The sequence below is a fragment of the Erythrolamprus reginae genome, chromosome 9 (genome assembly GCF_031021105.1).
Source record: "Erythrolamprus reginae isolate rEryReg1 chromosome 9, rEryReg1.hap1, whole genome shotgun sequence".
NCBI lineage: Eukaryota > Metazoa > Chordata > Lepidosauria > Squamata > Dipsadidae > Erythrolamprus > Erythrolamprus reginae.
In genome coordinates, this window is record NC_091958.1 from 49,217,101 (window position 1) to 49,230,398 (window position 13,298).

Consider the following 13,298-nt stretch of genomic DNA (forward strand, 5'->3'; position numbering starts at 1 on the left):
AAATGTTTCGATCATGTCCCCCCCCCCTTTCCTTTCTGTCCTCCAGACTAGACAGATTGAGGTCATGAAGTCTTTCCTGATCAGTTTGATGCCGAAGACCTTCCACCGTTTTTGTAGCCCGTCTTTCAACCGGTTGAATTTGATCAATATCAATTATGCTCCAAAGGTTGCAAGCCCAAGAGTAAAAGAGGAAGGGAAGGCAGAGGAGGAGGAGGAGGAGGAAGAATCCCAACCCTGTGTGCAAGGCAGAGCGCTAACCCTCGTCTTCCCAGCTTCTCACCCTTCCATTCAGTCTCAGGAAGACATTAGGGGGGGAAAAAAGAGACCTTCTACTGCTTTTATTTTTCATTTTTCAGATGGGGGAAGTAGGGTGCTGCTTAGAAAGAGAGACCCCAAAGCACAGTTGAAAACATTGTCACCCTTGCTCTAAACTTCAGGCAAGGCTTTAAACCCACGCCCAGCGGTTGGATCGAAAAAATTTAGCAATCAGTTCTCCGCCCGGTTTCTGGGTATGTGTGGCTTTCCTCGAGCCTCTGGGAGGACAAAAACGGCATCCCCCTGGCTGGAATCAGGCCCATTTCTGTACTTCCGTTACTTCTGTTAGGCCCATTTTTTGTCCTCCCGTGTTGTGATTCAGCCTGAGGCTGCTCAGGGACCAGTTGTGTCTCTGCTGGCTCCATGCCCGGAGGAGGATGACAGCGCAGAGGAGGGGGCTGAACAGTCGGACAGGGGAGAGGAAAATCAGGAATGGGATGAAGGAGAACAGCATGAGAGCCCCGGGGGGGGGGGCCTCTCCCCAGCCAGTAGCTTGGAGTCATTAGGTGATGACGCACAAGCTGTCATTGACATGAGACAGCGACGTTCAGAGCAACGAAAGGAGCAGTTAAAGAGATATTATCACCATTGAAGTAGAAACAGCTGGGTTTGGGTGTGGTCCTCATCAGCAGGGTTTAAAAGGCAGGCAAGCCCTTTAAGCCATGTGGAGTGTTATCAGCTTGGCGTGGCGTTATCCTGTCTTGTTTCTCGGCGTCTCTGTTCCTGGCTTGTGGCCCAGCAGCTTTGGAAGATCCGTGGGAGGTGTAGGTCTGCTATCTACAGCTTTGGTTTGGCAGCAAGAATCCTGTATTGCTGCATGGACTTTTGGCCTTCGTGAATATATCTGAAGATACAGCATTTTCCTGTTTGTAAGGACATTTTCTGTTACCTGTGTTTTTCTTGGATTTTATAAAACTGCCTTTGCCTTTTACCAGTGTGTCTGGCTTCTCTTTTTGGGTTGGTATTGGCTTCTGGAGTGACCCAGACAGAACATCCCGGAACCTCCGCTAGGGCCCTGCACTTATCTCGCACCCAAAACAGGCCACACGGATGGACAGGTTGGACGGAATCAACCAGTCCTTGCAACTACTGATTTCGACGCACCAGATTTAAAATTAACAACCGGTTCGCCCAAACTAGTCCAAATTGGCTGAATCCCCATCCCTGCCCACACCGTACAAAGTCGAATGTGCTGACAACATGTGAAATTGATTGTCCATCAGTGTTGCTTCCTGAGTGGACAGTTTGATTTCACAGAAGTTTGATTTACTTGGAGTTCTATTGTGTTGTTTTAAGTGTCCTCTTTATTTTTTGAGCAGTGTATATATTACATGCTTGCGGTACACAATCCTATGTATCCATTGTCCAATGCTGTCTTCGTTCTAAAGTGCTTTTTCAATTTTTCATTTGTTTTTTTCTCTTGACCAAGCTGGGCATCTAAAATGATTGCTACCATAAGAAACCACATGTCCTCACGTGTCCCAGAGACCAACTAGACCCCCACAGAGTTGGCCTTCTCCAGGTCCCGTCAGCCAAGCAGTGGTGGGACCATGGGGAAGGACCTACTCTGTGGTGGCTCCAGTCCTTTGAAATCAACTCCCCACAGAGATTTGCATGGCCCCCACCCTCCTGGCCTTTTGAAAAGGTTTAAAACACGGCTTTGCCAGCATGCCTGGGGCCGTTGAGTGATACATTGTACTATGCTCGTAGCAATGGATGAGTAGAATGCTAGTAGTGTATAGCAGTAGTATGTTAGTAGTAATGGATGAATGTTTTTTTAATTTTTTTTTAAATATTTGGGGTTTTATATTTTCTATCTTTGCCCGGAGAAGGGTAGCCTTTTAATTTAAATAATAAGAAATAAATAAGAAATGGACGCTAGTGCTTGAAATCACCACTGCCTCGTTCTCCCTCTTGCTGAGAGCATCTCTAGTGAAACCGGTTGTTAAGCCCTCAACAAAAGTGACAATTTTACAGGGGGAAAAAAAACAGATTATGTCTCTGGGTTGCTCCTTTTATTCAATTGTGCACCACGAAAAAGAATATCTTTTCAAAGCAGCCTTCTTTTTTTTTAAACAAAAACCCAAACCACCAGGAACGGTGTCATCATTCAATGCAACTTTCTCTTTGCAAAAGAGAGAGAGAAAAAGAAACATGTTTTTTTTTCATGCTTAGATTTCTTCCTTTTAATGAGATTTTTCAGGGCCAAGGAACCAAGGGTGCTTCATTTGTTAAAATAAAATAAAGAGAACACGGTAATGTTAAGAAATGATCTCATGCTGGCTTGTGTTTGTATGTGTGTGTGTTTCTACTGTAGATAGGAGGGTATGAGGAACAATCAGAGTTTAACCGTGCTATGTGATACATGCCTATCCCTAAAACCTGGAAATAAGGAAGAACTTCCTGACGGTCAGAGCGATCAACCGGTGGAACAGCCTGACAGCGGAGGTTGTGACCGCCCCAACTCTGGACATTTTCGAGAGGAGATTGGGCTGCCAATCTGGCTGGGGAGGTGTAGGATTTCCTGCTTGAGCAGGGGGTTGGACTTGATGACCTGCAAGGTCCCTTTCAACTCTAATAAAATAAATAAACAAACAGCTGCACGCACAGAAATACACACCAACACACATCCTGGCATGATCACAGGCGCTTGTAGAAGCGATATTGGAGGAGACGCCGTTTCTAATTAACTGGGATCAATGGGAGACTTTTTCTATCTCTCCAACACTTAGTAACCTCGTATCTCGGGAGACATTGGGGTGGGGGTTTGTCTCTTTTATTGGAGAATTTTACGAGGATGAGAGCTTCTGCCTTGAGATCAGTTGGCTGGCTTTCCAATGTTCTGTTTTTACTGTGCTACACCTATCGAAGCCAGAGTTATCTGAACCAATAATGTCCTCTCCTGCTGAAATGGACCTTGTTCTTTTCAGAATGGGGTTAAAAGGTCAACGAAGCAGTGGAAGTGATGTGCCGGTGCCTGGAGGCTGTTGGGGCCTGGATGGGTGTCAACAAACTCAAACTCAACCCGGATAAGACGGAGTGGCTGTGGGTTCTACCTCCCAAGGACAATTCCATCTGTCCATCCATTACCCTGGGGGGGGGAACTACTGACCCCCTCAGAGAGGGTCCGCAACTTGGGTGTCCTCCTCGATCCACAGCTGACATTGGAACATCATCTTTCGGCTGTGGCGAGGAGGGCATTTGCCCAGGTTCGCCTAGTGCACCAGTTGCGGCCCTATTTGGACAGGGAGTCATTGCTCACAGTCACTGATGTCCTCATCACCTCGAGGTTCGATTACTGCAACGCGCTCTACATGGGGCTACCTCTGAAAAGTGTTCGGAAACTTCAGATCGTGCAGAATGCAGCCGCGAGAGCCATCGTAGGGCTTCCAAGATTTGCCCACGTTTCTTCAACACTCCTTGGATTGGCTGCCGATCAGTTTCCGGTCACAATTCAAAGTGTTGGTTATGACCTTTAAAGCCCTACATGGCAATTATTATTATTATTATTAAAAGCGAAGGTTCCCTTCATGCGCTAGTCGTTCCCGACTCCAGGGGGCGGTGCTCATCTCCGTTTCAAAGCCGAAGAGCCAGCACAGTCCAAAGACGTCTCCATGATCATGTAGCTGGTATGACTCAATGCACAGAACACTGTTATCTTCCCACCAAAGTGGGTCGCTATTTCTCTACTTGCATTTCGTACGTGCTTTCAAAGTGTTAGGTTGGCAAGAAACAGGAGCTATCTCCGTTATGTGGCGCTAGGGATTCGAGCTTCTGAACTGCCAACTTTCTGATTGACAAGCTCAGCGTCTTAGCCACCGAGCCACTGTGTCCCTCAAAGGGGTATGTGCTGTTAAATCACTCAATTTCTTACATACTGAATTTCTTAACTGGCATAAAACAGGGGACACCAACTCCAGGTCCGTAGATCAGCAATGGGTCCACGGCATGTCAGGAACCGGGCTGGGCAATCAAGCGAAGCCCCATCCGTGGGATGTAGGCCAGACACGATATTGTGGTCCCTCTGGTCCAAAGGAAAACCCCTCTCCAGAGAACCAGGGCCCAAAAAGTTGGGAGCCGTAGCCTTCCCCCCCCCCCCAAAAAAATAATCAAATTGAGCCTGACTCACTGAACCATCCTGCTTAGCACCGGGAATTCTGCTCCTAATTGTAGTTGTAAGTCAAGGACTCTCCATGTTATTCCTAAAAGTTCTAGATTGCAGATCTGGGCTGGTAATAAATAACTTGGTCGGAAGCATGCACTAAAACGATACATCGAGCGATCCCCCATTTCCCTCGAGGTTTCATCGTATGAAGTGGTGGCATGTCATCCAAAATACACTGCTCAAAAAAATAAAGGGAACACTCAAATAACACATCCTAGATCTGAATGAATGAAATGTTCTCACTGAATACTTTGTTCTGTACAAAGTTGAATGTGCTGACAACAAAATGAAATTGATTGTCAATTTCCTAAGCAGACAGTTTGATTTCACAGAAGTTTGATTTACTTGGAGTTATATTCCATTGTTTAAGTGTTCCCTTTATTCTTTTTGAGCAATATATATATATATGACGGTCTTGGCATATTTGGGTTTCTTCCCATGTAGGATTTGGAAATTTCTGGCGACGTTTCGACGAGGTCCCACTCGTCATCTTCAGGCTGGTGCGTCTGTCCTTGTTCTAGGGCGAACACAGCGAGACCTGAGCTGCCTTCCTTCTATAAATACTGGTGGCTGGGTGTGGTTTGATGGCTCAGCAATTGCCTGCTGTGTAGAAACTTCCTGGTGAGTCAGTGGGGTAACACCTGGGGTCGTTGATGTGACTGAGGTATGCTGATTAGTTAATGATTGTGGATTAGGCGTGATATCCTGAGTAGTTGGAGCTTGCAGGCTACTTGATTGTTTTGCAATGTGTGTTCTGAGTCTGGTTTCAGTTTCTATGGCTGGGATATGTTTGTTAATGAGGGCTGGTTTCCAGATGTCTGGTAGGCGGGAGGTATCATCCCGCTTGTTCATATTTTGGGGATGTTTTTCAATTGCTGAGCCATCAAACCACACCCAGCCACCAGTATTTATAGAAGGAAGGCAGCTCAGGTCTCGCTGTGTTCGCCCTAGAACAAGGACAGAAGCACCAGCCTGAAGATGACGAGTGGGACCTCGTCGAAACGTCGCCAGAAATTTCCAAATCCTACACGGGAAGAAACCCGAATATGCCAAGACCATCATACCTGTACCCGTGAAAATCTACGAAAACAAATATATATATTTCCCCCATGTTTTCTAAGGCAGACATTAACAGTCCCAAATAATTCTTCAGAGGCAACAGACAAAGGGACGTGGCAAATATTTTCTCTGCATTTTTACAAATATTAACTTCGGCCTTGCGCTTTCTTCAGCTCATCCCACACCATGCAATCTTTGTCAAGGCTTCTTACGATAGCTGGAAGGTCTTTCATCCAAGTAACAGAATCTCAGTCAATGGAAAGCTCAAAGGACCCTAAGAAGCCATTTCCATAAACAGATTTTTCTTTTTTCTTTTGGTGCACCTGTGTTTATGAAGGTAAAATAGTTAAATATTTGAATTCACGCCCGCACGCCCATACACCCCATTGTATTCCATTGTGTATACATTCTCAGCCTTTTCCAATGTATGCAGACCCCCCCTAACTCACCCTTGAAAACTTTGACTAACTCTCAAGAACTTCATGGAGTCCGTTAAAAAAACCCCACCAATGACTTGGGTTCCTTTAAAAGGTAGAAAATGCCCAGCAGGACTCGAGATTGATAGCTAAGCAAGACAAAAATGTGTACCAATAATAACAAAATGTGATTGTTCTTTTTCTCCGCTCGGGAAAATTCTTTTTGTTTTTCAATCCGTTTTGGACATTGCTCAGAATGTAAGTAGGTAAGACTGAAGAGTTTTCACGTCGTTTCACATGCTAGTGTTAAGAAAGAGATTCCTTCTAAGCATTCATCCACCTTCCGATGGCAGCTTATCCACCATACAAATATTCTAACGATGGCTTTTGTATTTACTCAGTGTTCCAACCATCCACTCTAGAGGTTTTCCGTGCCAAGATGGAGGAAAAAAGACAAGCAAACAAGAAAACGATCCCCGTCCTTCCAAGTATAAACAGTTCTTCCAATGAAACCTCCAAAAATTAGCCTATGCACCATACAAATATTCTATAAATATGGCTAACTTCCTTTACGTCGTGCCCAAGCATCCAAGTAATAAGGTTTCATGCCGCGATGAAAATAACCCAACCGAAACTGGAAAAGGGAGCAAGCAACGACTTAGAATCCGTCAAACTTTCCGTCAGGGTCTATGAAATATATAAATATTCAGGTTTCTTACATCTTCTGGAGTGTTTGCCTAGGGTGATAGAGCGAGGCTTCGTTGAAAATTGCACCGTGTGCTTTTCACCCAAGTCTTACACCAGACAACGAACATATCTCAGGTCCTGTAGATCTTTTGATCCAAGACTATTGATTAAGCCTCGCAACAGATGAAGCTGTGAAGCTTTCCACCTCTCCTTTGTTCCCCTGGAGATGTCAAAAGACACCTATAAACGATAGGAGCCCATTTATCTTCCAATGCTTGGAGAGGAACAAAATCCAATGGCTGCTATCTGCAACGATTACGCCCAGCTCTTCCATGTCATCGTTGGAACAGCTTAAAAAGAAGGTACTTCCACTGATCACCTGTCATGGATCTATCATGGAGAGATCTTTATAGGTTTCCCGTTTTTATCATATTGGTAGACAAGCATTTTGATGCAGTGGGAGTTGGCCGGCGATATCCATGGGCTGCTAGTAATTGAAAAGTTATGGTTGGTGTAGAACTGGATGGGTTGCTTCTGGCACCGGAAGAACGCCTTCAGCGTTACGGTTGCCATTGCGCGGAACCGCTTGCTGATGAAACAGTACAGGAAGAAGTTGATGGCGGTGTTGAGCAACGCCAGCATGTTGGCCACGTCGGAGACGATGTGGACGGACCAGCTGTTGTTGATGGGAGAGACGTAAAGGTGGTAAAGGATCATGATAATTCTCGGGGCCCAGAGGATGGCGAAAATGGTGGTGATGGTAAACAAGATGGCGGTGGTTTTCCCCGTGGAGTAGCCTCGCAGCCGGAAGTTGCATTTCTGGCGAAGCCGGTAGACGATGATGGAATTCAAGATGAAGAAGATGGAGCAGGGGACCAGATAGATGGTGAAGCAGTGGATCCAGATGAGGATGTGGTGAACCAGCGTGCTCGTGTAGTCTTCCTTCCAGATGTTCGGCCACCAGTAGTAGGGGATGCTGGTTAGGAAGCAAATGATATAAACGCTTACAATGACTTTACGGGTGCGAGCGGGATAGGAAACCATGTGGTATTTGAGGGGATGACAGACGGCGATGTACCGGTCGATTGTGAGCGGGACAGTAATCCAGATGGAAGTATGGATGGAGGAGAACTCTAACACCTCAATAATTTTGTCCAGGACTTCAGGCATCTTCTCCTTCAAGATAAAATCTTCCAACAAGAAGTCCACAAAGACGATGAAGAAAAGGACTAACAAGTCAGCCACCGCGAGAGCTAAAAGGTAGTTGTAGGAGGACTTTTGACGCCGAGCCACCAGCTGCGACAGAATGATTACCGTCAAAATGTTAGCTGTAATGGGGGGGGGGGAGAGGGGGAGAGAGAGAGAGAAAGAGAGAGAGAAATTAGGTTAACTTTAGAAGATTAGCAATTGCTATCAGGTCCCAAGAATCAAATGTGACACATGGAGTTACTTAAGAATATTTTAAAAGAGAACAAGAATACATTGAAGGCACCTATTTGGGTTTCTGAGAATAGTAATAAACAAGTAATCAAAATCAGGTAAAAGTAAGGATTAACATTGTTCTGTCGAGGTCTCTGGTAGAATCCTCCCAAAAATTCACAGATACAAATTTCAGACACACACAGACGTTTGAAAATTCAAAACAATGTTCTTTATACCGAAAATCCAAATAAACCAAGCCCTCTTTTGGTATAGCAAAGAGCACTCGTCTCCAAACAAACTGGTAATTTGTCCAAGTCCCTTATCAGTTCTGAGATACTTAGCTTGCAGCTGTGAGGCAATTCACAGTCCTTCTTCCTTCACAAAGTGAAACACACTTTGCTCTGGTTTAGTTTCAAAGCGGGGGAAAATCAGCACACAAAGGTCAAAGTCAGCAAGGCAGGCATGAAACACAACGATCAGATAATCCTCCACAATGGCCAAACCCACAGGCTGCTCTTTATAGCAGCCTCACTAATGACCACAGCCCCACCCAACCACAGGTGGCCTCATTTTCTTTGATAATAATCTCTCAGTTGTTGCTGCCTATGCATCGCTCTCCGCATGCATGGCTGTATCATTAACTCTTGTTCCGAATCCAAGGAGGAGCTAGATAATTGATCTCCTTCTGAGCTGTCTGCCACACTCTCCTCCTCCCTGTCACTCATGTCTTCTTGGTCAGAGGAGCCTTTATCAGCAGATTCCACCGGGGGCAAAACAGGCCTGCAGCATGTGGATGTCTCCCCCACATCCACAGTCCTTGGGGCCGGAGCAGGGCCAGAGCTAACCAACCACAACATCATCCAAGTAGCTTCTTCAATTTTGAAGAACTGAAGAAGCTTCTTAGATCAGAAGCAAAACATCTTCAAAAAAGCCCCCAGAAAGTCCAGTTGCCTCTTGAAAAGACACTTTGGGGACAACCACGACCTGAATGAGTGAGAACCTCCGTAGACACACATCTTAGAGTTGTTAAGGCAGAGAAACCGTCGTCTAGACAACCGTAGATGAGGAGGTGCTTCTTAAGCGTAGCACAATCGTCTTTAGAATGTGGGTCAACATCGATTCTCTTTAACTGGACCCTGATTTAATTCCATTCTGGCTGGACGTCATACCGACATTTCCCAACGGTTGCTCCACCACTATCCTATTTAATTAATTCGCAAAGCACAGAGGTTTGGTTTACCGAGAGGGTGAGTTGCCAAGTATTGAAATTTCATATGCATCCAGTAATTACTTTGTGTGTGTGTGTGTGTGTGTGTGTGTAGCTAATGCATCACATTTAACTTTAGACTTCATAGCATGCAGATTTTTTTCCCAAGGCCAATCAAGAATAATGACACAAATTCCTCAAACTAAGAAATGAGGAGAAAGGTGGAATCCAAAGGCAGGATGAGAACTATTCTTTTTGGATGCATGCTGCATAGTGGTGAAATCCAACTTTTTTTTTTACTACTGGTTCTGTGGGCGTGGCTTGGTGGGCGTGGCTTGGTGGGCGTGGCAGGGGAAGGATACTGCAAAATCCCAATTCTCACCCCACTCTGGGGCCAGCCAGAGGTGCTATTTGCCGGTTCTCCAAACTACTCAAAATTTCCGATATCAGTTCACCAAACTACTCAAAATTTCCGTTACCAGTTCACCAAACTACTCAAAATTTCCGTTAGTTCACCAAACTACTCAAAATTTCCGTTACCAGTTCACCAAACTACTCAAAATTTCCGTTACCAGTTCACCAAACTACTCAAAATTTCTGTTACCAGTTCACCAAACTACTCAAAATTTCTGTTACCAGTTCACCAAACTACTCAAAATTCCCATTACCAGTTCACCAAACTACTCAAAATTTCCATTACCAGTTCACCAAACTATTCAAAATTTCCATTACCAGTTCACCAAACTACTCAAAATTTCCATTACCAGTTCACCAAACTACTCAAAATTTCCGTTACCAGTTCACCAAACTACTCAAAATTTCCATTACCAGTTCACCAAACTATTCAAAATTTCTGTTACCAGTTCTTCGAACTACTCAAAATTTCCACTACCAGTTTCTCCGAGGTACTCAAAATTCCACTACCAGTTCACCGACTCTAGGGGGCGCTGCTCACCTTGGTTTCTAAGCTGGGGATGTCTAAGTGGCCCCTAAGCAGGAAGAGGGAGATTGTGATCCGTTGTATAGAGCGCTGGTGAGATTCCACATTTGGAAGACTGTGTCCAGTTCTGCAGACGTCACCGACAAAAAGATATGGATAAAATTGAACGGGTCCAAAGATGGGCTACAAAAATGGTGGAAGGACTCAAGCATCAAACTTATTAGAAAAGACTTCATGGACTCAATCTGTCTAGTCTGGAGGACAGAAGGGAAAGGGGGGACATGATGGAAACATTTAAATATGTTAAAGCAGCGGTCCCCAAACTACAGCCCACAGGCCACATGCGGCCCGCTGAGGTCATTTATCTGGCCCGCGGGTTTTTTTCAAGGCAGTGAGAATGTCCCCCTCAATCTCATCTTACCCGAGGTAAAGTAAGGCTTGCCGAAAGCCGAGCTGGGCACAACACACACACACACACACACATACACACACATACCCGCCTCCTCCTCTTTGAGTTGCTAGCTCCTGTTTTCTGAATGGGGATTGAATGGGAGTCCGGGGTCGGAGGGTGGAGGCTTCTCGGGTGAGTCCTCCACAGGGAGAGAAGAGGGAGGGTGAAAGAGGGAAAAGAGAGAGAGCGAAGTGGAGAGAAAGAAAGAGAAGGGAAAGAGAAAGGGAAAGGAGCGAGGGAAAGAGAAGTGGAGAGGAAGGAAGGACGGAGGGAAGGGAGGGAGGGAAGGAAGGAAGAAAAAGAGAGGGAGAGAGGGACGGAGGAAGAGAGATAGCAAGAGAGAGTGAGAAAGAGACAGAGAGAGCAAGAGACAGAAAGAAAGCAAGAGAGAGATCAAGAGAGAGAGAAAGCAAGAGAGAGAGAGAGAGAAAGAGAGTGAGAGAGAGAAAGAAATAAGGTATGTGAAGTGTGTATAGGAATCTGTTAACAGTTTTTTTTATAGTCCGGCCCTCCAACAGTCCGAGGGACAGTGAACTGGCCCCCTGTGTAAAAAGTTTGGGGACCCCTGTGTTAAAGGATTAAATAAAGTTCAGGAGGGAAGTGTTTTTAATAGGAAAGTGAACCCAAGAACAAGGGGACTCAATCTGAGGTTAGTTGCAAGGAAAGATCAGAAGCAACGTGAGAAAATATTATTTGAGCACATCTGCTGGAAGTTTGTTCCAAGCATCTAAAGAGTAGTAGATGCTTGGAACAAACTTCCAGCAGATGTGGTTGGTAAATCCACAGTCACTGAATTGAAACATGCCTGGGATAAACATCTATCCATCCTAAGATAAAATGCAGGAAATAGTATAAGGGCAGATTAGATGGACCATGAGGTCTTTTTCTGCCGTCAATCTTCTATGATTCTAAGCTGTCTGAAGATGTCTCCTGCATAACTTTAGTGATGGCCTGCATAACTAAATGCCGAAGGCGCACAGAACGCTGTTACCATCCCACCAAAGTGGCCCCTATTTTCCTCCTTGCGTTTTTGTATGTGCTTTCGAGCTGCTAGCTTGGCAGAAGCCGAGACAAGTAACGGGAGCTCACCCCGTTACGCGGCGCAAGGGATTCGAACCGCCGAACTGCCGTCCTTTCTGATCGACAAGCTCGGCATCTAAGCCGCCGAGCCACCGCGTCCCTTGGACAAACCCTTAGGGGCCGGCAAAAGGAGAGGCGGAACCTTCGAATGATTTGATAGCTTCCCTAATGGCTGTCTGGGCTTTGCAGGCCAAATCCAGTAGCCTTCCTCGAGCCAAAGCAGCCAAGCCAAGAGTTGTCCCGTCTGGGTCTGATGGGAATTGAAGGCTCAGCAAGATGTGGAGAACTGCACGTTTGCTGTTCCTCTTGTAGATATAACCCTGGGCGGGCTGCACAAACAGCTTCTCCCGCTGCCAAGGAGCTTCCCAGCTATTAATGTAGCCAGATCCATAGGCAGACGCGGGGCTTGGTCTTGTTCTCTGAAGAGGTTATTGATTTTTTTTCAGGATCTGCGATGAGGCTGCAACTCCGACCCAAGCAAGGAAAGACCCAAATTTCATCCCGGGTTTCTAGGAGAGTTGACCCCTGCTCGGAGGCTGATATTGACGCGGCTTTCTGAAAAGGACGGCGGGTTTGAACGGCGGGTTGGCACAGTTCTTGTTCTTCCTCGGATTGTCACGTCAACCTGACGATACAGGTGGGAAATAGGGAGGCCGGAGGCCGGAAGCCGGAAGCGATGCTCGGGTGGAGCTACTGCTAAACTTAAATGTGAGTCAGTTGCCTGAAGGGTCTGAATTTTGATCGTGTTGACCTGCAAAGGGTCGTACGTGTGTAAAACAGTCACAAGCCACTTTCCCCCCCCGAAGTACAGTGGTACCTCTACCTAAGAACGCCTCTACTTACGAACTTTTCTAGATAAGCACCGGGGGTTCAAGATTTTTTTTTGCCTCTTCTCAAGAACCATTTTACACTTACAAACCCCAGCCTCCTGAACTGTAACCAGAAAAGGCAGGGAGAAACCTCCATGGGACCTCTCTAGGAATCTCTTGGGAGGAAACAGGGCTGGAAAAGGCAGGGAGAGGCCTCCATGGGGCCTCTCTAGGAATCTCTTGGGAGGAAACAGGGCTGGAAAAGGCAGGGAGAAGCCTCCATGGGGCCTCTCTAGGAATCTTTTGGGAGGAAACAGGGCTGGAAAAGACAGGGAGAGGCCTCCATGGGGCCTCTCTAGGAATCTCTTGGGAGGAAACAGGGCTGGAAAAGGCAGGGAGAAGCCTCCATGGGGCCTCTCTAGGAATCTCTTGGGAGGAAACAGGGGTGGAAAAGACAGGGAGAAGCCTCCATGTGGCATCTCTAGGAATCTCCTGGGAGGAAACAGGGTTGGAAAAGGCAGGGAGAAGCCTCCATGTGGCCTCTCTAGGAATCTCCTGGGAGGAAACAGGGCCGGAAAAGGCAGGGAGAAGCCTCCATGTGGCCTCCCTAGGAATCTTCTGGGAGGAAACAGAGCTAGAAAAGGCAGGGAGAAGCCTCCATGGGGCCTCTCTAGGAATCTCTTGGGAGGAAACAGGGCTGGAAAAGGCAGGGAAAAGCCTCCATGGGGCCTCTCTAGGAATCTCTTG

The 13,298-nt window shown here is 46.3% G+C and overlaps 3 protein-coding genes across 7 annotated transcripts in view; 1 reads left to right on the forward strand and 2 right to left on the reverse strand.

Moving 5' to 3' along the window:
- IQCK (IQ motif containing K) overlaps nt 1-13,298 on the forward strand; it is a 163,754-nt gene that overhangs the window by 107,645 nt on the left and 42,811 nt on the right. Inside the window, exon 11 of one of the 3 annotated variants that reach the window (XM_070761173.1) lies at nt 12,189-12,302. The exons of 1 other annotated variant lie outside the window; for it this stretch is intronic. The gene's annotated coding sequence lies outside the window, so the exon portion shown is untranslated. Of the gene's footprint in view, nt 1-46; nt 1,247-12,188; nt 12,303-13,298 lie in introns of those variants that run through there. One more of the 3 variants, XM_070761170.1, reaches the window with a different exon arrangement.
- GPRC5B (G protein-coupled receptor class C group 5 member B) overlaps nt 1-13,298 on the reverse strand; it is a 140,027-nt gene that overhangs the window by 56,847 nt on the left and 69,882 nt on the right. The window lies entirely within an intron of this gene.
- Nucleotides 5,839-13,298, reverse strand: part of GPR139 (G protein-coupled receptor 139) — a 78,917-nt gene continuing 71,457 nt past the window's right edge. For all 3 annotated transcript variants that reach the window (XM_070761175.1, XM_070761176.1, XM_070761177.1), the window contains one exon: nt 5,839-7,970. In XM_070761175.1, the coding sequence (XP_070617276.1) occupies nt 7,036-7,812 (777 nt within the window). In that variant the 5' untranslated portion in view covers nt 7,813-7,970 and the 3' untranslated portion in view covers nt 5,839-7,035. The remainder of the gene's footprint in view (nt 7,971-13,298) is intronic.